This window comes from Temnothorax longispinosus, unplaced genomic scaffold, assembly GCF_030848805.1.
Source record: "Temnothorax longispinosus isolate EJ_2023e unplaced genomic scaffold, Tlon_JGU_v1 HiC_scaffold_35, whole genome shotgun sequence".
NCBI classification, from domain to species: Eukaryota; Metazoa; Arthropoda; class Insecta; order Hymenoptera; family Formicidae; genus Temnothorax; species Temnothorax longispinosus.
Window position 1 is genome coordinate 141,662 of NW_027270176.1, and position 27,165 is coordinate 168,826.

General features: G+C 35.2%; 1 protein-coding gene across 4 annotated transcripts; it reads right to left on the bottom strand.

Moving 5' to 3' along the window:
- Nucleotides 1-1,227: 1,227 nt before the first annotated feature.
- On the bottom strand, nucleotides 1,228-25,569 carry LOC139824391 (cytochrome P450 4C1-like). 4 transcript variants are annotated; one of them, XM_071796923.1, is made up of 16 exons: nucleotides 24,805-25,569; nucleotides 23,523-23,629; nucleotides 19,830-19,920; nucleotides 18,382-18,567; nucleotides 18,093-18,186; nucleotides 17,470-17,572; nucleotides 16,826-16,931; nucleotides 16,537-16,643; nucleotides 16,383-16,451; nucleotides 14,761-14,929; nucleotides 11,293-11,472; nucleotides 7,860-8,078; nucleotides 4,482-4,797; nucleotides 4,152-4,237; nucleotides 3,658-3,962; nucleotides 1,228-3,545 (listed from the first exon to the last, which is right to left on the bottom strand). In XM_071796923.1, the coding sequence occupies exons 1-12, from the start codon at nucleotides 24,956-24,958 to the stop codon at nucleotides 8,062-8,064; spliced, it is 1,383 nt and encodes a 460-aa protein (XP_071653024.1). In that variant the 5' UTR covers nucleotides 24,959-25,569; the 3' UTR covers nucleotides 1,228-3,545; nucleotides 3,658-3,962; nucleotides 4,152-4,237; nucleotides 4,482-4,797; nucleotides 7,860-8,061. The 4 variants fall into 4 exon arrangements, with proteins under 4 accessions (XP_071653024.1, XP_071653023.1, XP_071653025.1 ...); XM_071796922.1 differs by lacking the exons at nucleotides 1,228-3,545; nucleotides 3,658-3,962; nucleotides 4,152-4,237; nucleotides 4,482-4,797; nucleotides 7,860-8,078 and adding an exon at nucleotides 10,880-11,212; XM_071796924.1 differs by lacking the exons at nucleotides 1,228-3,545; nucleotides 3,658-3,962; nucleotides 4,152-4,237; ... (3 more) ...; nucleotides 23,523-23,629; nucleotides 24,805-25,569 and adding exons at nucleotides 10,880-11,212; nucleotides 19,124-19,267.
- Nucleotides 25,570-27,165: the final 1,596 nt, after the last annotated feature.

Consider the following 27,165-nt stretch of genomic DNA (forward strand, 5'->3'; position numbering starts at 1 on the left):
GGTTGTTTTGAATTTGGCGAAGATTAGTGAAAGGGTTACCGATTTCTGCCTAAAAAATGTATAGGGTAGACTAGAGAGCCTCGTAGGGAAGGGTAGACTAGAGAGCCTCGTAGGGAGAGAGTGGCGAACTCGTCACATGACCCCCTTTCCTCTGATTGGTCGCGGGCGTTAAAGCTCCTTGTGATGTAAAGAAGAGGTAAGATAACTTAAGGTAGACCGAGGCGAATCGGATTAATATAAGTTTTAAGACAGTTTTTGTTAGTGTTTTTTTTTTAAATGAGCTATTTTATCGTGCTAATTAGTAATCCTCGGTCTACTCTATATATTTTTTTAGGCAGAAATCGGTAACTTTTTCACCAATTTTCGCGAAATTCAAAACAACCTTCCTTTAATGATACGTTCTATATTTAAGATTACATGTATAACTTGTACACTTTTTAGGGAAAAATCGGTAACCCCTTCACCGATCATTGCTAAATTCAACACCAACCTACCTTTAATGATACTCTATCCATAAAAAAATTGAGCTCGATATCTCAAAATTTGTGGAAATTAGGGCAATCTTGTAGATTCTTTCAGATAGAAATTGGTAACCCCTTTATTATTAACAATTTTTATTAATTTTATTATATTTTTCAGTTTTTTTTTTACCCCTATTTCATATATAATTCTTTAAAATTTGGTTAATCAGTTCTTGAGTTATAGAAATTTTAGTAAGTTTGACTGTTTTTTTAACAGAAATTGGTAACTCCTTTATTATTGACAATTTTTATTAATTCTATTATATTCTTCAGTCTTTTCTACCCCTATTTCATATATAATTTGTTAAAATTTGGTTGATTAGTTCTGGAGTTTGCGACGCTATTTCTCTATATATTATTTTCCCCGGGCTGTGAGGCGGGGCTGAATCGCGTAGCAAATCTATGATCGGGTGACAGAGCGGATCTCGAAAGCGATACGAAATTACCTTGGGCGCCAGGTGTGGATACGGCCACACCACCGTTTACTCTAACCCGCGAAAAGTATTCTACATGAACTCTACATAGATCCGAAACAAACTCTCATTATCGATATGACTCTTAATTCAATAGTCAAGATACACCCGCTCTGACTGATCGCAACGACTGCTCCGGATTTTCGGTAGAGGGTCGTGGTTCTTACATAGGCCGAATGCGGAGGGGTTTGACCGTGGTGAGGCGAAGACAAACACAAAAGAAAGCACTCAAATAACATGTAAATCAAAATATAATATACTAGAAAGCGTGATAATTGTGTTACAACTTGCAGAACGCGAGCGAAATATTCACCGCGATCAATCGCAATAACATACGCCGACGAACTAATACACGCAAGAATTAATCCACGCGATGAAACGCACTAAACGTAATAATATACGCCGACGAAATAACACACGCAAGAAATAATCTACGCTATGAAATACGCGAAAAGTAATAATATACGCCGACGAAATAATACACGCAATCACAATAATCCACGCTAGGGGATGACGAAATAATACACGCGATGAACGACGCAGAACGCAGTAATAAAGCTTAACGGGAGCGCGAAAACTAATATCAAATCATACACGAAATGCAATGGTATAAGTCATATCCGAATGGCGATAACATAGGCCCTCGAACGAAATAATACCCACAAACGAAAGGATACTCGCAATCGTAGCTTACGAAAGAGTACACGCAACATACGGGATACGATTCTTCCCGCTCCTCGATCCACACTCCGCGAGCGCGTGATACTTCCGCACGATACACTCCGGGGCGCGTGATATCTCCCCCCGAAGGGACGCAACTCTAAGACTAACGAAAACGCGAAACGGTAAGCGGAATAATCCGAAATGCACACCCCCGACTCGTTACTCCGTCGCCTCACACTCGAAGCACCGGGCGCGGTAATTAACGGGTCTACGTGCCGATACGCCCTAGAATGAACGCACGGACGAGATTCACGCCACCGTGGACGCGAGGCTTACGATTAACGAAACACTAAGACTACCGGAAACGTGAAATAAACCCTCGGATTAACGGAAACGCGAAAACTAATCCTTGGGTGACTGTTGAGCCGATCCGCATAATCACATAACACTCGCAAGGATCGCGACGCGCGGCAAGGCCGCCACGTCGTACGCCGACCCGCTATCACACGCAATCATGCACCGGATTGTCGAGTCGAGCGGAAAAGGACCCCCCTTTTTCTCTATTCACGGGGTAGCAGCGGGCGGGATCTGTCAGACCCGTAAAATGACCTAAGCAATAATCCCGAGGGATTCACGACATTAGTGCGTAGGTCGGGAAGCGATCCTACGCACATCTCCAAAAATACGATACGTGAAACGGTACTCGACGTTCCGCCCCGCTGGTCCCTTTACCTTACTTTCGGGATTGCAGGTCGTTTACAATACTCTCGTGGTCCTCGATCCTTCCTTCTTAGTGGGCTTGTAGGGCCGCCGCCCTCGCTTAATACACCCTCAGGACTCCTCGCCGGACGTCCACGCACGCTCGAGATCGGCCCAACAGTGACGATCGTGGCGGGCCCGCTTCGCGGCCTTCTATAATTTTGGGGCGCTTCACCGCGCCGGCGGATGGCGCCACCCGGCCTATTCGGGTCGCCCGACCGCTTTCTCCTGTAATTAATAGCTAAACGAACATGATAAGCGGGTACGCGCGTAATATAAAGGTTTGAGTGGCGAAGACTGGGACGTGCACATCGTGCAACGTCACAACTTATAGAAATTTTGGTAAATTTAGTTACTTTTTTTTAAGAGAAATCGGTAACCCCTTTATTATTAACAATTTTTATTAATTCTATTATATTCTTCAGTCTTTTCTACTCCTATTTCATATATGATTCGTTAAGATTTGGTTGATCAGTTTGGGAGTTATAGAAATTTCTATAAATTTGGCACATACATACATACATACACACATACCGACATTTTTTTTAATACAATATTTTGACGTTTTAGAACACTCTGAACATATTGACATTAAAAATTCAAAAAACAATCTTTTCTTTGGTTTCTTCTACCTTTATTTCATATATAATTCATTAACATTTGGTTGATTAGATCTAGTTTTATATGCGATCAAAGATCCATATACGAATTTTATGAAAACAAAACTTCCTCTATGAGGAAGCAAAAGTACAAGGGCCTCTGCTAGAGTTTATATTCGTCTTGAGATCTGAGAATTATGTATGCTTTACTTTATGTCCACGCTACAACAAACGTCTCGTTCTTTGTCATCAGCCGTACGCTGCCCTTGCAGCAACCCAATGCAAAATATTAACTATGTAATATTTAATTGCGGATTATACTGTAGTAAGGCCTCTTATTTAGTCAAATACATTGAGGAAACTTTTCCTCAATCTCCAAAAGATATTCTCCCATTTTTAAATAATCCTCCTCATCAATTCATCCGTCTTCTCCTTGCAACTTGCAAGTCTATGGATCTCCCCCCCTTAGAAAAAGCCGAAGAGTTTAATCGAAGCATTATATTAATCGGAGACGGTAAATCGGCCCATATCTGCAGTGAGGAAATAATAATCAATATCGAGTCGAAATCGATTTATTCTGAATTGAAAAGTCATCAAAAGTGGTACCACATTTCAATCGAGATCGATGAATATTTCAATTACTTTTTGATATACGTTTTCGACGTCAATTAGACGTCGATTCAATGGGTCATTTCTCGCTGTTGCAATTTCATTCCTCGTGCCCCATTTATAGTGTACACCAATTTTCGCGTGTCACCGCAAGGGAGAGCCAAATAATTTTCTATCAGTATCGACAATTACGCGGTGTTCCTCTGTAACCAAGCGCGAATCGTCGCATGATTGTTGTCAATCCATCGTATGTTGGATTCCGCACGCTCTACCGCTTGCTGTATGGTTCGCGTTGCTGTACCAAGTTCGTCTAGACGTTTCTTTGCAAACTTTACCAGCTAAGAAAGTAACGTAAAAAGTAAATACGTTGCAGAATTATTTTTTGAAAGAGTAACGAGATTTTTGTGGAAATTGATTACATATTTTTATTTATTTATCGAATTTGCCGAGAAGAACTTAACATTTGCGTAATGTTTTTTATTTAAATGTTTTATTTTTAAGTTTGTTTTAAATACTTCTTAACTTACAGACGTCTTTCAATTCGTATCTTGTACTCATTCCTCTTGTTGCTGACTTTACGATGTTATTGACAGTTGATAGCGACGTTTCAAAACTGGAAATAATAAAAGATTTATGTTATATCAAATTTTCACAGTAAAATATAATAATTCTACGACAAAGATTTATAGCAATTAAAATCATGATAATAAAAATCTGCGATCTGGTTCCTAACTACACAAGATTAATTAATGTTTCTATAATTAATGATGTTTCCTAAGGAAGCTTTCTATGATAGAAGCATACGAATATAAGACATACAAACATAAGAATATAAGAATAAAGGATTGACAGCTTACTATTCCCTGAGGTGCGCCCATTTATTTCTAAAGTAATCAAACGTGAGTGGCTGTCTGACAATATTGTTGGCGACCGATCCGAAAACTCGGGTGGCATCTTGCTTCCTGATTCCCGAATTTTCCGTAATGGCCCAATCTAAAAATCGATTTAACAGCCATATCTCTCTTGTGCAGGCTAATGCCTGCAAAAGCAGGTCCTTCTCCGATCCTACGTTGGTTCCTCGGTATCGTTGCCAAGCAAATTCCCATTCGCTTTGTCCACATGTCCACTCGAATAGCCGTGCAATAAACCACGCTCTTCAAATTCGGCGAAATTCTAAAACGCAAGTTTTTTTTATCAGATAAGAAAATACAAGTAAACAATTTTATTAATTAAAATAACAAAGAATTTAGAACACAGCGATTAATATGTCTAACGCCGGCAACATGAATCATGCGACCTGATCACTGCGGTCATCCTAATCAATGAATAATCTCATCTTAAATGATATAATACGATATGATATGATATTCCCACTTACGGATTGTTGACGTCTATATGGTATTATTCCAGATAGCCAAATCTGTCGAAAACAGATTTTGTAAAATCTTGCTACAAATGTTGTTGACAAGAAGGATACAAATTTAATACAGAATTTGATTTAACAAATAATGTCGACAAAATGCTAGCAAATATGTAACAAAATCTGTTGACATAATTAGATAGCAAGTTGCCAACAGAATACGGGCAAATGTAGCCATGTAACCAGACAGCAAATTGGCAGCAAAAACCGAGCAAAATTTGCGTCGAGCACTCTGACGATAAATTGGCGACAAAAACCGAGCAAGATCTGCCGAGCAGCGCTATCTGATGACACATTAGCGACAAAATACGCGCAAGGTTGCGCAGCGCTGTCTAATGATAAATTGGTGCAAAAATCGAGCAAGGTCTGCACAGTGCTGCCTAACGACAAATTGGTGGCAAAAATCGAGCAAGCTTTGTATAGTGTTGTCTGATGATAAATTAGCGGCAAAAACCGAGCAAGACCTATCACAATTTAACGATATATTGATATTTATTATATATATTTTTATTCTTATATATATATATATGTATATATATATATATATATATATATATATATATATATATATATACAGGGTGTCCGAAAAATCGCCTACTCCACTTCGGGAGGTGATTCGGGACTCAAAAACAAGCAAAAAAGTTCATACAAACATAGGTCCGGAAATGAGCCGTTTCCGAGTTATAGCCACTTTTATGTTCAAAAATCGTAATTTAGAATCCGCTTCGCATCCCTCTGTCTTAATTATTTCTTAAATTAAAAATTTTTATTTTTAAATATTTTTAATTTTTTTAATTTTAATTTTTTTATTTTTTTTTTAATTTTTTAATATTTGTAAATACGATTACATTATTTTTAAAAGAAATCAGTTGTTTTCACAGCTATTTGAAATCAGTTGTTTTCACGGCTATTCAAAATCAGTTGTTTTCACAGCTACTTGAAATCAGTTGTTTCACGCCTATTCAAAATCAGTAAGTAAATCACGGTTTTTCAATAAGTTTCAAATTATTATTTAACAACACCTTACTTTTAGGTTGTATCTAATCTTTCCGTATTCATCAATGGATCGTTTAAGTTTTAATAAATTAACTGATATTTAAAAATAAAAAATTTTAATTTAAGAAATAATTAAGAAAGAGGGATGTCAAGCGGATTCTAAATTACGATTTTTGAACATAAAAGTGGCTATAACTCGGAAACGGCTCATTTCCGGACCTATGTTTGTATGAACTTTTTTGCTTGTTTTTGGGTCCCAAATCACCTCCCGAAGTGGAGTAGGCGATTTTTCGGACACCCTGTAATATATATATATATATATATATATATATATTGCTAGAACAATAAAAAGATTACTGAATATAAAGTATTTTTGAATACTTTTATGCTTATTATACACTGTTCCTCGTTAAACGCAATAAATTAAGTGAACATTGAACAGATTAAATAATGAGCACGCGCGGTCGCATATAGACTAGCTATAACATGGCTATTACACGGCGGTTTAAAATCCGATTTAATAACTATATATATACTGTATATTATCCAATCCAAAATTTTTGCAGCCCCACCGCCACTCTCAGTTTTTGTTTACTCAGCGCCAGTAGTTCTTTAGCTCTTCCCCTAGTCTGCTGTTTTAAAAATTATATTCGTATATCCAATTCAAAATTTTATTACTCTTTTTAAACTGAATTTGTTTCTTAAGATGATTTTTGAGAAATTATATATTTGCGCTGGTTATGACATATGTAGACTATATATAACACATACATTAAATTAAAAAGCAGTCTACCACGTAAGGCAGTTGGCTCACGATCCCGAGGTCCCGACGTCCCAGGTTCGAATCCCACAAAGGTAAGTGTGTTTTTCAAATACGAGAAAATATTTATAATCATAGACTGCATCTTAAAAAACAAATTTAGTTAAAAAATAGTAATAAAATTTCGAAATAAATATAATTTTTTTATTTTTTTTTACAGTGTTGCGCATTTTTTGCACGGTTTTTGAGGACAATTTGCCGTCGGACAGCGCTACGCAAAACTTGCTCGGTTTTTGCCGATTATTTGTCGTCAGACAGCGCTACGCAAAGCTTGCTCGGTGTTTGTCGACAATTTGTTGGCAGACAACGCTAGACAAAGCTTGCTCGGTATTTGCCGACAATTTGTTAGCAGACAACGCTACACAAAGCTTGCTCGGTTTTTGCTGCCAATTTGCTATCTGGTTATGTACACAGGCTTTGCTAGCAAAACACGAGCTTAAAGATGACACAGATGGCACCGGATTTGACACCAATCTTTGAACGAATTTGATGCCATCTTGGCGACAATTTACTATCAAATTGCTTACTGGGATATTACAGCATATATGCATACGTGTGTGATTTTGGATACACCTTCTTTTTTAAAGATCTCCACGGTATCCGGCTTCCTCCAATTAATATAAAAAAAATAATATTATGTGATATAGGGCCGATGTCACAGTCTCCGATTAACGTAATCTTCCGATTAAACTCACTCTGCGTCTCTTTTTAACTGTCCCCCTAGAAAGAGAAGAAGAGTGAGTTTAATCGGAGGATCACGTTAATCGGAGAAAAAACTGTGGATGTTACCGATGTGGCCCATACTGATGATCACACACACACACACGCGCGCGCACACGCACGCACGCGCGCACACACACACACACACACACACACACACACACACACAATCTGTCACGTATATATACTACGTTTACGCGAGCGTTACTTCTGTAGTAGGTATATGTATATAATAACTTAAAAAATATAATATGTATTATAATGTTTCTTAGTACTCACGTGCAAATATCGGGGAGAAATACAGATACTGTTGTATTATCTATTGCAGGTGGCCACAAATCCCCCAACGATCTACATTTTACCACGTCTTTTACACGAACCCTCGTAATTATTCGTCCGATTACTGTAATTCTACTCTTTTAGCATTCCCACATCATACAAGTTGGTTGTACCAGTTAACATGTCGAATGTGCCGTCGTAGCTATCCGACTCGTTTCTCTGTAAGTAAGAAAAAAAATAAAGGTTTACGTGATCATATTTGAGACTACTCGTGATTTCTGCCCAGTGCTCTGAATGTCAACGTGAAGAAATTCAAGCAAGCGCGGGTAAACGGCGGGAGTAACTATGACTCTCTTAAGGTAGCCAAATGCCTCGTCATCTAATTAGTGACGCGCATGAATGGATTAACGAGATTCCCACTGTCCCTATCTACTATCTAGCGAAACCACTGCCAAGGGAACGGGCTTGGAAAAATTAGCGGGGAAAGAAGACCCTGTTGAGCTTGACTCTAGTCTGGCACTGTAAGGAGACATGAGAGGTGTAGCATGTACTCAAATCGCTTGATGCATACCCAGTAAGCAATTTGATAGCAAATTGTCGCCAAGATGGCATCAAATTCGTTCAAAGATTGGTGTCAAATCCGGTGCCATCTGTGTCATCTTTAAGCTCGTGTTTTGCTAGCAAAGCCTGTGTACATAACCAGACAGCAAATTGGCAGCAAAAACCGAGCAAGCTTTGTGTAGCGTTGTCTACCAACAAATTGTCGGCAAATACCGAGCAAGCTTTGTCTAGCGTTGTTTACCAACAAATTGTCGACAAACACCAAGCAAGCTTTGCGTAGCGCTGTCTGACGACAAATAATCGGCAAAAACCGAGCAAGCTTTGCGTAGCGCTGTCCGACGACAAATAACCGGCAAAAACCGAGCAAGCTTTGCGTAGCGCTGTCCGACGGAAAATTGTCCTCAAAAACCGTGCAAGGAATGCGCAACACTGTCAAAAAAAAAAAAATAAAGAATTATATTTATTTCGAAATTTTATTACTATTTTTTAACTAAATTTGTTTCTTAAGATGCAGTCTATGATTATAAATATTTTCTCGTATTTGAAAAACACACTTATAATCTTGGTAGGATTCGAACTCGGGACCTCGGAACCTCTGGATCGTGAGCCAACTGCCTTACGTGGTAGACTACTTCTTAATTTAATGTAATTGTTATATATAGTCTACATACGTCATAATCAGCGCAAATATATAATTTTTTAAAAATCATCTTAAGAAACAAATTCAGTTTAAAAAGAGTAATAAAATTTTGAATTAGATATACGAATATAATTTTTAAAACAGCAGACTAGGAAGAGCTAAAGAACTGCTGGCGCTGAGCAAACAAAAACTGAGAGTGGCGGTGGGGCAAAAATTTTGGATTGGATAATATACAGTATATATAGTTATTAAATCGGATTTTGTGTAATAGCCATGTTATTATAGCTAGTCTATATAACCGCGCGTGCTCATTATTTAATCTGTTCAATGTTCATTTAATTTAATGCGTTTAACGAGGAACAGTGTATAATGAGCATAAAAATATTCGAAAATACTTTATATTATTCAGTAATCTTTTTATTGTTCTAGCAATATATATAGGTATATATAAAAATATAGAACAATAAAAAGATTACTGAATATAAAGTATTTTTGAATACTTTTATGCTCATTATACCCTGTTCCTCGTTAAACGCATTAAATTAAATTAAATATATATAAGAATAAAAAAATATATAATTAATATCATTATATCGTTAAATTGTGATAGGTCTTGCTCGGTTTTTGCCGCCAATTTGTCATCAGACAACACTACACAAAGCTTGCTCGATTTTTGCCACCAATTTGTTGTTAGGCAGCACTGTGCAGACCTTGCTCGATTTTTGCACCAATTTATCATTAGACAGCGCTGCGCAGACCTTGCGCGTATTTTGTCGCTAATGTGTCATCAGATAGCGCTGCACAGATCTTGCTCGGTTTTTGTCGCCAATTTATCGTCAGAGTGCTCGACGCAAATATTACTCGGTTTTTGCCGCCAATTTGCTGTTTGGTTATATGAGTATATTTGTCCGTATATTGCCGCCAAAGTGTCGTCAGGCAGCGCTACACAGATTTTGCTCGATTTTTGCCGCCAATTGTTATTAGAGTGCTCAACGCAAATTTTGCTCGGTTTTTGCTGCCAATTTGCTGTCTGGTTACATTGCCACATTTGCCCGTATTTATTGTTGGCAATTTGCTATCTAATTATGTCAGCAGATTTTGTTACATATTTGCTAGCATTTTGTCGACATTATTTTATTAAATCAAATTCTGTATTAAATTTGTATCCTTCTTGTCAACAACATTTGTAGCAAGATTTTACAAAATCTGTTTTCGACAGACTTGGCTATCTGGGTAAGGTTTGATATTCATTGAACTCACCCCGTAGAACCAGGCGAATTTAGAATCCGGTAAATTGGTCACGTTCATCTTTCGCGCGATGTCATTATGAACAAACGTGTCATTAAACCCTTCGAATTTCTGCGTCTTTCCTTGTCAGAAACGTTTTCTGATTCTTTATGAGTCTTATGTCGCCCCAATGAGAGAGTCCCAGATCGTCGATATATATATCCATGTTATGCACGATCTATCTAGGTTAACCTGTGTAAACACTCGCGTAATCGCGTAAACGTTAGTGTGCGCTAATAGCGCGCTCCCCGAACGCAGCCTTTATACTTAACAGAACAGTAGTATAACTCGGTAAAATTAGATATTTAAAGATTTCATACATTTTTTTGAAAATATCGTACACACGGTGATAATGCACATAAGTACACAAGTTGCATATACATAAGATTACACACAAATATATTGCACACACGACTATATTATACATATAAAATATTAAAACCGTACGAACATGTTGTATATATATCATTATTAATATTATAATATATATAGTATATTAATAAAATAATCATTTATTTATTATATATTATGTATTTATTATATTTCATTTACATTTTAATTTGTGACCAATAATGACACCGATAATTTTGTACAAAGTTTTTACTGGTATAATATTAGCAATCGTTTTGTAGACAAATGGAGCCTCTCCTTTGTTTTCTATAATGTTCATTAAATCGGTATTTGCTTCAAAGGCTTGCATTTGTTTCACAGACAGGGATAAATTTTACGCAAAGTGTATGAGCAGGGCGAAGTACCAAATCGGCCTGTATCCGAAGATTTTTTAAATAATCAATGGGCTCCAAGTAGAAATTGTGTATGAGAGAAGCTATCATCGCTTTCAATTCCAGTATAGCGAATCGTTGACCTTTAATTTGGTATGTATCGTAATTTGATTATATTATATAATAATATATTATATATTAAAATATAAGAAACACAGCTTACCGATGCAGTTACGTGGTCCAGCACTGAATGGTAAATAGGAATAAGGATGACGATTTCGTTTCCTCTCTGGCAAGAATCTGTCGGGATCAAATACTTCTGGATTTGGCCAAAAATTGGGATCTCGGTGGATTGCGTAAATATTAAGATTTATGATTGTTCCAGCAGGTACTACATATGACTCTAAAAAAAGCATATATATATCTATACTAATATATATATATATATATATATATATTTTGTGACCTATACTAATATATATATATATATATATTTTGTGATCTATGCTAATATATATATATATATATATATATATATATATATATATATATATATATATATAGAATACAATAAGATTTACAAATAGTAGGTAATAAACAACTTTAGTAAAATTTTAAAATTGAATATACATCTAATACAAATTAGAAATTTGCACTTGGCTTCCTCATAAGAAGAAGTGATGTCTTAAGACATCGGCTAATACGGCCCTCTGATTGGCTAATGACGCCTTAAGACTATACTTAAGACGATCTTGGATATAAGACCCGACTATGAATACCGGCCTTAAAGAATTATATATGAAATAGAAATAGAAAGACTGAAGAATATAATAAAATTAAAAATAGACCGATATCTTAAAATTTGCGGAAGTTAGAGCTATTACAGACATTTTTTTTTAATTAGGGACCTTTGATCGCGTATATAAAGCTGGGTTTAATCAACCAAATCTTAAAGAATTATATATGAGATAGGGGTAGAAAAGACTGAAGAATATAACAAAATTAGAAATAGATTGATATCTCCAAATTTGCGGAAGTTAAAGCATAAACGAACATTTCTACAAAAATTCAGAATTTTATTTAAAAAGAACCGCTTTGCCGATCATTGCCAAATTGAATTCCAACTTTCCTTACATGATACTCTATTGATTAAAAAAAAGTGCACTCCGATATCTAAAAAATTACGGAAGCATCAAAAATTCAAAATTTTTTTAAAAAAGAACCCCTTGATTATTAGCAATTTTTATTAATTCTATTATATTCTCCAGTTTTTTCTACCCCTATTTCATATATAATTCGTTAAGATTTGGTTAATTAGTTCTGGAGTTATAGAAATTTCGGTAAATTTGGCACATACACACACACATACATACATAGACATTTTTTAAAATTGCAATTTTTCGACGTTTTAGAACATTTTGAACACATTCAGAAAAACAAAAAAAATTTTTTTTTAACGAAAACAAAGCTTCTTCTATGAGGAAGCAAAAAATGTAATGTTATTTAACTTTTATTGAGCATTATTAACAGAAACAAGACCATTATGATTATTCATGATATACAATTAATTCAAAAGAAAATGCCATTTACCGTCTGAACTAGATCTTTCTTTTAATATTGTTTATTTTGTCGAATAAAAAAGATGTTTATCTTATTATTATTGCGATAAATATCACCACCTGACTCACAATCAGTGATAGAATTGATAAGACCGTAATCCCGAACACCTGTCACGGATTAAGGGAGATTCCAGGTTCGAACTCCGGCTAAAGGAGATATTTTTCGCAATAAATTCTTTATAGTAATTTAACCCGTTGAGGTCACATGGGGTCCAGTGGACTCCAGGCTAACTTTGCGTCTACGTATCTTCGAAGAGACGGTTTAACATGGAACTTGTGGCGCCATTTGTTGTTGTTTGAAGGTACTACAATAAGTTTCAAGGCTTATCGAAAGTCAGCGTGGCGTCAGTGCGTCTGTAGACATCAATTTGTACGGACGGTTTTTTTTTTAGGGTCCAGCAGACCCCATGTGACCATAGTGTGGCAAAATCGGAAAAAAACGTGTGCTAAGAAATTAATTTTTTTTTCGTTAAAATGTGATTGACAACGTAAGTATTAGCACGTACTGTCATTTTTTTTTGCCACAAAATAATAGTTATAACGTTTATATAGATGCCATATAATCTGCGATCTCGAACGACTGCTGACTCCAATTGTCATTGTTTTGCACTACAATGCAACAAAAGGAGGCACAGATTGTTTCGACTGGCTGTGCCATTCCCATACGGTGAGTTCGAAGACTAATCGCTGGCCTGTAAGAGTTTTTTACGGAATGCTTGACCAAGCTGCAGTAAATGCGCGCATTTTACTGAAGTGAAAATCTGTAAATGCAGGCATCAACAAGAGATTACCAGCCAAAGAGTGCTTAGACAAAATTTGTATGCATCTCGTCACGCCGTACTTGGAACGTCGCTTCGCGGAACCAATAATGCTTCGATCCTATTTACGTATAGGCATCGGTGAGATTTTAGGCAAGACCCAAGAGCCAACTTCCGCAGAAAGAGTTGAGTTGCCGAGCAAAAAAAGATGCGGCCTTTGCAAGCGAGGAAGCGACAGAAAGACAAAATATCAGTGCCCTTCTTGTCTACGACCCATGTGCGACGAACATCGGACGAATTTCTGCACTGATTGCGCTGGTCAAGAGTAGTTTTTCACAGTTCCTATAAATTTTTTTTACTTTTTTTAATGTAATTATTAATAAAATATACAGTTTTTCTCATAAAAACAGTTTTTCACTTTATTTTACACGTTCAAAGCTGACCTATTTGATTTTACGAATTTCATGAAAATTGATAACTTCAAACTGTACAATAAATATACTTTTTTCAAAGCACGTTATAATACTATTTTTTTTTAAAGTATACTATTTTGAGAGTAAAACGCAAAAAAGTTTTTTGCTTTATCTCAAAAATTGAAATTTTGACAAATATTTTTGTAAAAAAAGGCAAATTTTTCGAAAAATTTCTTTTTCGCGTTTTTTCAACATAAAAACGCTTAAAAAGGAGAAATAAATTATTGGATTATAAAGAGAAAGTCTTAAACTAAATTCCAGTTCAAGGTTTGAGTCGATACATCAAGAAGAACGCAAATGGCAACTGTTTTTCTGCGTGGGGTCCATTGGACCCCATGTGACCTCAACGTTATTTTTAGGAGGTGTGACCTCAACGGGTTAAATAAGATGCTTATTAGCATCAAAGTTAAATCAATTATTAATTTAAGTAGGGGTAGGAGATTGTTCCAACAGAAACTCTATGTTTTAAAGCCGACAAACAATCGGCGCACCGTTTACTAGGTTGGAAATTTGTGCACTTGGAACTACATAGATTTATATTATTAGGCTATCAAGCTCCAGCTTAGACTGTAAATGGCATTTTCTTATAAACTGATTTATTAAACATTATTTGCTTAACATTATTTTCTGAAAATATTGTATATTGTATTAGATGTAGTTTTGTATATAAAATTTTAAAGTATTACAGAAATATATAAACATCAATAAAAATATAGAAATTTTAGAACCTTTGAAATATTATAGAAATATTGCATTTTATACACATATTTGGTATATACATTTATGGACATATTACGTATTTAAAAATATAAACAGTAAAAAATTGGTTATAAATGCATACGTAATTTTACGTCTTCCGCAGTAATTCGTGATATTAGAAATACGCTAGGATAAAGGCGTAATCCTTCTTTTATACACCTGTCTAAATATGGCAAATCTTGCAATAATTTCATTGTAAATTTCTCCCCATTCTCTTGCAATGCAGTATTGACTTCGTTCCTGACACGATCCTGTATCATTATTGTTAATTAAAAAGGCGTTTTTTATTATTGTGATGGTTCTATGTAAAAACAAATAAATTCTTAAAAATTCGGAGAATAATTATTTTACATGTATCTTGATTAATTCGCTTGAGAGAAATATGTATGTATAAAATACATACATTTAAAACATAAAAAGATATTTAAAATATGTACGTGAGTGTGTACGCGTTCATATGCGTGTCCCCTCACACACACACACACACACACACGTGCGCGCGCGCTCACTCGCTTGTTTACTCATTCTTAGGGCCTAAGCAGAATGGCTGTCTTATAACCTTAAGGCAGTGTTTTATGTCTTAAGTCTTTGTCTTATGTAACGCACAATACTGTGTGTGTGTGTGTGTGTGTGTGTGAGTTCGCGCGCGCACACGTGTATACACATTTTCTGTACATCTACACAGTAAAAAATTTTGTGTAATTTTAACATTTTTTACATGGCCCAGAAAATCCACTCTAAATTTTAAGTTAAAGTGTGACTCATTCATCGTGTGTTACTTGATGACAAATTAGAAATGTTAATTAATTGACATAATACTTTACATTTATATTTGTTCTTTTGACGTTATTTTTTAAGTTATATTAACACATAATATTAATTATTTTACAGATTTTACTTGAATTATATGTAATAAAAACATTTTATTTCTGTCAATTTGATTATTTTATGTGTCAAAGTTTACGATTATTTTGAAAATTTACTTTAACTTTTACTTATGTTATTAAAATAACTTTAAGACATGTTGATTTTTCAAAGTAATTGTGTTAAAAGAACTCAAAAAAATATTCAATTTCTAAATGACATATATAAAGTGTTAAGTTATCACGTTGACATAAATGTAACACATGAAAATGTTAAGAAAAAAATAACATACCTGTTGTATGTTAATTTTACATTGAAATAATAATTAAATCTTGGCAACACAAGAAAATTTTAACATTTGGACCGCTATGTATGTACACACGATTTTTTACCGTGTAATAATGCAGAAAAGCAACATGCATACATTACGCGTATTCCCACACTTATAGAGTTATTTAAAAAGTATATTGATACAATTTTAATATATAATATATATTGATACAATTTTAATAAATAAGTTTCGAAAATAATTAATTCTCTTGTTTAAGGCTTTAACCCCCATTATCTTCGTTCAGCAGAGTCAGTGCTCTCGTATGAGCGCTGCACTCAGATATATCGCGCGTTAACACTTTCTTCAAAGTCTAATCTAAAAATTTAAAAAAACAATTATACAAATATAATCTAGAAGGTTTTAATTAAATAAAAAGCGAAAAGTTTCAGAGTCAACTTTTATGCTACATCTATACAGTTAAAAGCGAATAAAATGTAAACTAAGTGTTCGCTACATATGAAAGCAATGGAGGGTTAAAGATTGCGGCTCATATTTGAGCTGATAGATACCTGAATATCTCTATGTTCAGCTAATAGTGCCAAAATAAAGCACAGACCCATCGCTGTAGTATCATGACCCTGTAAATATATTATATATTTATATTTAGATAAACTAAATAATGAATAAAAAAGGTTACAAGAGAAATTACAAATGTACATATACCTCAAACATAAAGGTATCGACTTCCTCTCTGATATCGAAATCAGTCATAAGATCATCACGAGATGCCGCTATTAGAAGATCCAACATTGCAAGTCGTTTTTTTGGTACTAAATGTGTAAGCATGTGGGAATCAATTTCATTATCTAATTTTTCTGTAATGTTTTTATTACATAACATTGACTACGTTAAGAATTTAAAATATACATTTAAATTTTAAACTATGTAATACTAGTAAGTTGTAAAATATAAATTATGATATTAAGGAACAGTTACTGATTACATTACGTACTTCCTATCGGTTCTGCGTCATCTCTCTCTGCCAACGTGTCATTGCCAAAGCTTTTTAAGTATTGACCATTAGTGCGATCATGATAAAGTTTTCTTTCAGCGATAATCTATATAAATAAAACATTAATGTTTCTTTAATGATTTATACACAGACTTCCGTGTGCTACTAGATTACTACCTCTGTAGCCAGAACTGAAGCAAAGTTGAGGAAATATCGGCAGCCATTTTCTGGGAGGCATCACATTTACCCGATGTTTAATTGGCATGTAGATGCAAATGCTTCTTCTTATGAGAACGATTCTTTGCAGACACACAATATTACACACGGAAAAACAAACTCTGTACACAATAAAATTTGCCTCTCAAAAAATGGCTGCCACTATCCCCACATTGAAATATTGCCTCACTTTTCAACAGGCCGATCGGCCGAAAGTAGCGGTCTAGTAGTATATATAGTAGATTTGTGGATTTATATAAATTAATAATGCATTATTAGCAATATCTATATAATTATTATTGTGTGGTCAATATTTATGAACTATTTTACAATGTTTTTATACAATAGTCGTAGAATCAGTTATGTAATTTTTTAAAGTAGATAATGTTCAAATATAATATATTAATTAGTGTAGCATTATTACGTACTTGTTCAGTAAATCCATGTAATATTTTTAGCATCTTTCTTTGCTCTCTACCTTTTGACGTCAACGAAAATATCCAATTGTTATACAACCATGGCCTCACCATTCTAAAAAATTAATGAATATTAGACATGATACTTTAAGAAGATAATAGTATAATTTTGTAAAACTTATCTTTAATTTTTTTATATATTTTTACAATTAGTAATATTTCTGTAACCATATAAGAAAGAAGTACATTTACAATAAATACTAATAAAATGATGTTAAATCGAGATAATAGAATCTTATATAGTATAAACATTATATAAGTATTTTTTTTAACTATTTACTCTTATATTAAAGATCCATCCAACTATATATTTGACTGTACAATCTGTGCATGTTGTTTCATAATGTTGCGGTATTTAACATTTAAAATACTTTAAACAATATTTATTTTTAAAATAAACAATTTAATAATTCATATGTGATTTATAAATTTTTAATTACCACCCAGAATAATGTTTTATCATAAGTATTATTATTTATTTTGATATAATTGTACAACAATATGAATCTATGTCCTTAAAATAGAATATGAATATACCGCAGTGTGTTATTTATTACAACTATAAATTATTATACCTATAAATTAAAAGTTTGCCTATCTGATGAACCGCTTCTCGATACCGCTGCTGGAACGTATCATGGCCATGTAGAGAAGTACCCATGGCAGTTTCTGCAAACACATTTGTAAGAGTATCATGATATCATAATATATATTATTATATATTCTATGTTAAAAATATCTTACAAATAATATTTGAATCAGTATGTTGTGATATTGATATTTTCAATAAAGATATTGTATTTTGTCTTATATCATTTGTCAATAGAAATAAAATTCTGTACAGTAATAAACACGACGTCATACCACATATTGCATTCAGCGTATATTTACTGACAAACGGTATTAAATCTTTTACAACTGTTCCTCCTGTATGTTTCAAAGACTTGGTCATGCTCTCGCCTTCTTCAATCAAAATCTCAACAAAATTCTGTAATATATTAAAATGAAATGTAGGGGTCAATATCTTTCTTCGTGAATGCCATTTGGCGCCTGAAATATAAACAATATAATTGTGAGATAACGATGTAAAACAAATATTGCGGTGAGATATATATTTTGTTATTTAATTTTGAATTTATCGATTTTTAATGACCATCGACTATTTCAAAGCCCATTTTGAGTTCCTCGCATCTAGTAATGAGTTACATAGTAATCGATAGATATGGTTCTTTGAAATAGTTGATAGGTGCCGACTTTGTGGAGCCAATGCACCTTTTACCCCCCCCCCTCCCGAAAATTTCATTATCGGGAGAAGAGGGGGGGGGGACAAAAAGTGCATTGCCCTCACAAAGTCGGCGCCTATGACCATATCTGTCGATTATATTATTTGTCAATAAAAATAAAATTTTATCGTTATTAATATTACTCTAATTAAAGCTTATTATGTATTAATATTATTACTTTAATTAAAGGTGATTGATTGGAAAAAATTTAAAAAAGTTTCTCTTGTGTGATAATAATTGACCAATCCGATATTGAGAATATGCGAGATCTGTTTAAAATGAAAATAATCCTAAATTTTGTCTTTATAATTTTTTATGTTTACAATTTATTGGATTTTGTCTTCTTCGAGATATGTTCCTTCTCATTAATTTGACACATCACTCTCGCGCAATATTTTCACTTCTGGAAATATCTCCAAGTCAAAGGCCAGGTCGAGAAATAGGGAAACTAAGGAAGCATGATTATCTTTGTTTTTGTAGAATTCAAGAGATCAGCAGCGATGTGCGCACGATCGCGTTGTTGTAATGAAGAAACCATGAGTTGTTTTTCCACAGTTCAAGCCTTCTTCTCCTAACACTTTCTCGACTGGCTTTCACGAATTATTTTTTCTTTTTCCAAAACAAACGGCGTAGAAGTAGAAAGTGGTGCCAGAAGAAACATATTTTGAAAAAGACAGGGAGTAAGTTGTAAGCAAACCCCTAAAAATTATATAAAAGACAAAATTTGAGAATTGTTTGAACAAACTTCGTATATCATATCAAATTTAAGTCATTCATCAAAATGGCATTTACATTTATATTTATATCAAAGTTTCACTTATTACATTATATCTAAAAGAAAGAATATAATTATATAACTTTATCATTTATAAAATATACTTAAATTACTTATATAAATATACTTAAATATATTTAAATTTTTTTGCAGAAGTTTATTTTATTATCAAAAAAATTGAAACATAAAAAAAAACTTAATAATAAGCCAAAACAACATTTAATAAAGCATGTACAATTATATATCTTTGTTACCTTTACTAGTAAGAAGACCAGTACCAAACCAAGGGTGTAAAATATTATAAAAAAAACTCTTTTCGATGTGTTTTGAGCTGGTTAATATTGCCTGAAATTACAGATGGCATTAAGTTAATTAAATGTGCCCAGATAGCCAAGTCTGTCGAAAACATTTTGTAAAATCTTGCTACAAATGTTGTTGACAAGAAGGATACAAATTTAATACAGAATTTGATTTAACAAATAATGTCGACAAAATGCTAGCAAATATCCAACAAAATCTGCTGACATAATTAGATAGCAAATTGCCAACAAAATACAGGCAAATGTGGCCATGTAACCAGACAGCAAATTGGCAGCAAAAACCGAGCAAAATTTGCGTTGAGCACTCTAACAATAAATTGGCGGCAAAAATCGAGCAAAATCTGTGTAGCGCTGCCTGACGACACTTTGGCGGCAATATACGGGCAAATATACTCATATAACCAAACAGCAAATTGGCGGCAAAAACCGAGTAATATTTGCGTCGAGCACTCTGACGATAAATTGGCGACAAAAATCGAGCAAGATCTGTGCAGCGCTATCTGATGACACATTAGCGACAAAATACGCGCAAGGTCTGCGCAGCGCTGTCTAATGATAAATTGGTGCAAAAATCGAGCAAGGTCTGCACAGTGCTGCCTAACGACAAATTGGTGGCAAAAATCGAGCAAGCTTTGTGTAGTGTTGTCTGATGACAAATTGGCGGCAAAACCCGAGCAAGACCTATCACAATTTAACGATATAATGATATTAATTATATATTTTTTCATTTTTATATATATTTAATTTAATTTAATGCGTTTAACGAGGAACAGTGTATAATGAGCATAAAAGTATTCGAAAATACTTTATATTTAGTGATCTTTTTATTGTTCTATATTGTTATATATACCTATATATATTGCTAGAACAATAAAAAGATTACTGAATATAATATATTTTCGAATACTTTTATGCTCATTATACACTGTTCCTCGTTAAACGTATTAAATTAAATGAACATTGAACAGATTAAATAATGAGCACGCGCGGTCATATAAACTAGCTATAATAACATGGCTATTACACAAAATCCGGTTTAATAACTATATATACTGTATATTATCCAATCCAAAATTTTTGCAGCCCCACCGCCACTCTCAGTTTTTGTTTGCTCAGCGCCAGTAGTTCTTTAGCTCTTCCTAGTCTGCTGTTTTAAAAATTATATTTGTATATCTAATTCAAAATTTTATTACTCTTTTTAAACTGAATTTGTTTCTTAAGATGATTTTTAAAAAATTATATATTTGCGCTGATTATGACGTATGTAAACTATATATAACACTTACAAAAAATTAAGAAGTAGTCTACCACGTAAGGCAGTTGGCTCACGATCCAGAGGTCCCGAGGTCCCGAGTTCGAATCCCACTTTTTGACAGTGTTGCGCATTCCTTGCACGGTTTTTGAGGCCAATATGTCGTCGGACAACGCTACGCAAAGCTTGCTCGGTTTTTGCCGATTATTTGTCGTCGGACAACGCTACGCAAAGCTTGCTCGGTTTTTGCCGATTATTTGTCGTCAGACAGCGCTACGTAAAGCTTGCTTGGTGTTTGTCGACAATTTGTTGGTAGACAACGCTAGACAAAGCTTACTCGGTTTTTGCCGATTATTTGTCGTCAGACAGCGCTTCGCAAAGCTTGCTCGGTTTTTGCCGATTATTTGTCGTCAGACAGCGCTACGCAAAGATTGCTTGGTGTTTGTCGACAATTTGTTGGTAGACAACGCTAGGCAAAGCTTGCTCGGTATTTGCCGACAATTTTTTGGCAGACAACGCTACACAAAGCTTGCTCGGTTTTTGCTGCCAATTTGCTGTTTGGTTTTATGCACAGGCTTTGCTAGCAAAACACGAGCTTAAAGATGACACAGATGGCACCGGATTTGACACCAATCTTTGAACGAATTTGATGCCATCTTGGCGACAATTTGCTATCAAATTGCTTACTGGGTGTTCTGTTATTTAAATTGGACGTAAATTAATTTCAATTGATTTCAAAAGTATTTTGAATATTCAATCATCTCTAATAGATTTTGCTTCCTCATAGAGGAAGCTTTGTTTTCGTAAACTTTGTATATGAACCTTTGATTGGGTATAAAGTTGAGTCTAATCAACCAAATTTAAATGAATTATATATGAAATAAGGGTAAAAGAAACTAAAAAAAAAGATTGTTTTTGGAGTTTTTGATGCTAATATGTTCAGAGTTTTATAAAACGTCGAACTATTGCATTTAAAAAAAAAGTGTGCAAGTATAGAAACTTGCACATTGCTTTCTCATAGTTTTTAAGTGTGCAAGTAGAAACCTGCACATTGCTTTCTCTATGAGAAAGCCTGTTTTTTATGCATAATTATTAGTAGATATTTATTAATTTGGCTTCCTAGAGAAAGCGATGTGCAGGTTTCTACTTGCTCACTTAAACAAGTTTCTATTTGCACACTTAAAAACTATGAGAAAACAATGTACAAGTTTCTACTTGCACACTTAAAAGCTATGAGGAAGCAATGTACAAGTTTCTACTTGCACATTTAAAAACTATGAGGAAGCAATGTGCAAAGTTTCTACTTGCACACTTAAAAACTGTGAGGAAGCAATGTGCAAGTTTCTACTTGCACATATTTTTTTATGGATAGAGTATCATTAAACATACTTACACATTTTTTAAACAGAAATCGGTAATCTTCTCACCGATTCTCGCAAAATTCAAAACAACCTTTTTTTAATAATACTCTATATAAAATTACATGTACATTTTACACATTTTTTAAGCAGAAATCGGTAATCCCTTCACCAATCCTTGCCAAATTCACTAACAATCTTCCTTTAAAATGATACTATATCCATCAAATAACTTAGGGTAGACCGAGGCGAATCGGATAAATATAAGTTTTAAAACAGTTTTCGTTAGTGTTTTTTTTTTCAAACGAATTATTTTATCGTGCTAATTAGTAATCCGATTCGCCTCGGTCTACCCTATATATTTTTTAGGCAGAAATCGGTAACCCTTTCACCAATCTTCGCGAAATTTAAAACAACCTTTTTTTAATGATACGTCTATATATAAGATTACATGTATAACTTGTACACTTTTTAGGCAAAAATTGGTAACCCCTTCACCGATCATTGCCAAATTCAACACTAATTTACCTTTAATGATACTCTATCCATAAAAAAATGTGCAAGTAGAAATTTGCACATTGCTTCCTCATAGTTTTTAAGTGCGTAAGTAGAAACTTGTTTAAATGAGCAAGTAGAAACTTGCACATTGCTTCCTTATAGTTTTTAAGTGTGTAAGTAGAATCCTGCACATTGCTTCTTCTATGAGCAGGAAGCCAAATTAATAAATATCTACTAATAATTATGCACAAAAAAACAGGCTTCCTCATAGAGAAAGCAATGTGCAGGTTTCTACTTGCACACTTAAAAACTATAAGGAAGCAATGTGCAAGTTTCTACTTGCTCACTTAAGCAAGTTTCTACTTGCACTTAAAAACTATGAGGAAGCAATGTGCAAGTTTCTACTTGCACACTTTTTTACTAATAAACACGTTTTGCAAGATAAAGAAACAATAAATAAACTTATCGCCAATGTATCAATAATGAAAACAGAATAAAATTTGTTTTATATTTTCTTACCTCTAAATCATCTGGCTGATGAATGAATACTACGGGAAGAAAGATTTCCCAAATTTTAAAAATAGGATACTGGTTATTTCTGGTAACTAGAGCTTTCCATAGTTCCTCTAATAAATGTATACATACATTTACTACGTTAACTTAGAAATATTGATTAAAAAATATATGATTGACTCTTTAGCATTATATTTAAGGGGGTATTCTAGTGTAAAAGGCGCTTTTTTCGGGATTTTTTTACAAGAAACCAGTGAAAATTGTTAATATCAGCTTTTTATGTATATGTTTTACTATCTTTAGAGAACACAAAAAATATTTTTTGAAGCTAAATTAATGAATATAAATATTAATTATACCCTATCGAATACATGGCAAAAAAAAACGGTACACATGATTGCGCCTATTCTGGTTGTCTGAAACAAAAAATCCAAAAAGATTCTTAATTAGTATGAGTTTGGCTATAGCAGGAACTAAAATAAAATTTTTAAATTAAAAATTAAAAAAATGGCGGCACTTTGAAAATTTAGTATGAATTTTTTTATCTTTCAAAGGTTGTCAAAATCGTAAAAAATTTTTTTTTGACTTAATTTTAGTTCCGGCTATAGCGGCACATCTGCTGAGGATGTACGCAAAAGCCGGACTTGATCGGTCAAATAGATCTTGAGATATCGTGTGTACCAGTTCAAAAAACATGGTTTTGAGAAAAACGCGTTTAAAGTTTTGCGCACCGTTTATGAAGGATCTCTACTTACGAAGATTAATCTGCCAGTCCAGGACCATACAGGATGTTTCTCAGAAAGGTTAAGTAGAAACCGTTAGGCCCCTCTTTCAAACTGAAAACCTACGAGACCTGTCGAGACAAGCTATTGCTCGTCTCCCGCTGCGTTCGGCACTGCGCGCTGTAAGCCGCTCCTTTTAAACCGCTACAACTTCGTCAATTTTATGAATTTCACCAAATCCCTTTACAGACATATTTTTCATAACATATACTTTGAGAAAAAATAAAAAAATTTTTTTCGATTTTTTGAAATTTTTACACTAGAATACCCCCTTAATGTATTTCACTATTCCTCAAATAATATGAATAGTTCAGCACAAATAAATGTTATCGTTTGAAAACATTTTTAAGCTTTAATAATTTAAATTTTAAAAGTAATTAATATGTAATAATATCAATAATTATGTATATATATAAAAGTAGAGAATGTCTGCTAATATTTAAAAACTTGTATACACAGAGGCGCGAATATTAATTTACGAGAATGTACAAGAAATTTGAATTTACCTTGTGAACCAAGATATTGCAATACATTTCCAATAATCGGATAACTTGGAGGTCCTGGTATAAGATTGATAAGTCGTCCGTTTCTTTCATGATGCACATAATAATTATACATCAATAGAATAAGGATAAGTAATATCAATATAGTAGTAATCATCGCTTGTTGATGAAATAATTAACCAGTTGTATCAAGTTCTGTTTTCTTCAGCTCTCTTCTTTTAATTCTTAAATGACACAAATCAATAAATATGTGTTATTTACATCAGGACAAAATTATTGCAGTCTTTATATCCTACATGTGTTCGGTAAATAGAAAGAGAAAATAGAAAGTGAGAATACAAAATAGAAAGGTACGTTAAAAATGCGTTATTTATACTTTATTACTAACAACTTCAAAGAGATATAATGTATTCTTTATTTTAATAAAAAATGTGCATATGCATAACAAACATATAAATTCAGTAAAAATTTATTTAATTTTTAATTATTTTAAAGATTTTATATTATTACAAATATTTGTATTACAATCCAATGAACATCGAGCATCACTTACATTTCTATGTTATAATTTCTCACTCAACAATGTAAATTCAATATAACATATATATTATACTAGCTGGTTACCCGGGCTTCGCCCCGGAGAAAATATGTAATAAGACACGCAAATAGTCTCTCTCTTTCTCTCTCTTCTTTTCTCTTTCCTCTCTTAAAAAAATTTTTTTTTTAATTTGTGACGTGACAGGTCGCGTCTACTTCCCGGACGGGCTCGGCCGAGGGGAATTCGGGGATGCCTCCTCCTCCCCATATAGGGTTTTACAGTCGGCCCAATACTGGGCCAGTATTAATTATACGGGCCCAGTATTGGGCCGACTGTAAAACCCTATATGGGTCGGAGCGAGGGGAGGGCGGTTGCGTTCTATTAATTGGTCTAATTAGCATTTAAGTTTTTAAGGGATCGCCGGTGGTGACCGGAGTCAGCCTGTAACGGCCGCGAGCCGCAACGGGGAAGAGCTGTCAGGATGACTAAAAGGAGGCGGCCGGGGGACATGGTCGGCAGTCGGGTTGCCCGGATCTCCCCGCAAGCGCATTGGAGTACTGCCGGCCGGAAGCCACTCCGCACTCGGTCACAACAGCAGCAGGAGAGGAATCGAGAGGACCCCGGGGCACACCCGATCAAAATGCCACTCAGGCCAGGGTGTCGAGGAGCGGCCCAGGGAAGTGCGCAGCCCTGTGACCGCCGCCCCAGGAGCTGCCGGCGGACGGGGCCGAGGCCCGGCCAGCCTGACCTCGAACGCCGGCTTAATTATCGCGGCCTGCCCGGACAGCCGGTTGATTTGAAAAACCCGCGCCGAATCAGAGGTAGTTGGAGCGGCGCCGCCGGAAGGAGAGGCGCACGAGAAGCCGAGGCGCCGGTGAGAGCGCCCTAGAGTCGGAGTGGCGCTACCGGAAGGAGCGGCGCACGAGCAGTCTAGGCGCCGGGAGCGCTGAGATCGGTAATCCGGTCGCGCTACACGTTAGGGCGCAGGCGCAGGGAACCGGCGCGATCCCGGCGGACCACAGTCCCGACACTGTCGTGCCGGCTGGAAGCGAGGAAGAGTCGCCCGAATAACGAGCTGCCCGGACTGAAGGAGAAGCACCGACGAATTGTAAGGTCACCACCCTGGCGTCCCTGCGTTAGGAAAAGAAGGTTCACTCGAGGCGCTGGCCCCAGACACGTATCGGTTACCTAGGCGCGGCAGAAATTACCTGTGGACGGCGGTATGAGCGCATGCGTTACCTTGCGCTCGCATTTGAGAGATTCGTGTTGGAATTCGTGCATGGGCCCCGCCGAGAGTGAACTCTCCTGTAAGTAGAAACCAATTGTACCCTCCCTGGGAACCTCGTCACGGCCGACAGTCGCGTGGCGTTGAATTGTGTGAGTCGAATTGATAGTGTCGTGTCCACTCATGTTAATCGGAATAATCGTGTCGCGTTTCATCGTGTTAACCGGAGTAATCGTGTCACGTTTAAGTGCGTTAATCGAGATGATCGTGGCGTGTCTCGCGTGGAGATAATGGTAGCGAGTTGCGAGGAAAGACTGCGAGCCGCGAGTGGTCATGTATTTTGAAGGGCACTCGGCCACGTAGTGGAATATCGTATCCGGGCCCTCAAAAAGGGCAAAAATTGCGTTTGGCGGGACGAGAAGGTCGTCGGGATTGGCGCGGGGCCGCGGAATCTCCGGACTTGCGAAAGAATTCGGGTTTTGCGTGGCAAGCCGCGGGATCGTCCGCGATACCTTAAGTTGATCGTGAGTATGGTCACTGTGTAAGCTTTCTTGCGTTCATTTATTGCGTTAACTTCGCGTTCATCTGTTGCGTTAATCTT

Coding starts and splice junctions, on each gene's coding strand:
- LOC139824391 (XM_071796922.1), bottom strand. CDS start 24,958: ATGATTACTACTATATTGATATTACTTATCCTTATTCTATTGATGTAT. Junction 18,187..18,381: donor TACGCTGAATGCAATATGTG/GTATGACGTCGT, acceptor ATGTGTTTGCAG/AAACTGCCATGGGTACTTCT. Junction 16,452..16,536: donor TCGATACCTTTATGTTTGAG/GTATATGTACAT, acceptor ATATATTTACAG/GGTCATGATACTACAGCGAT.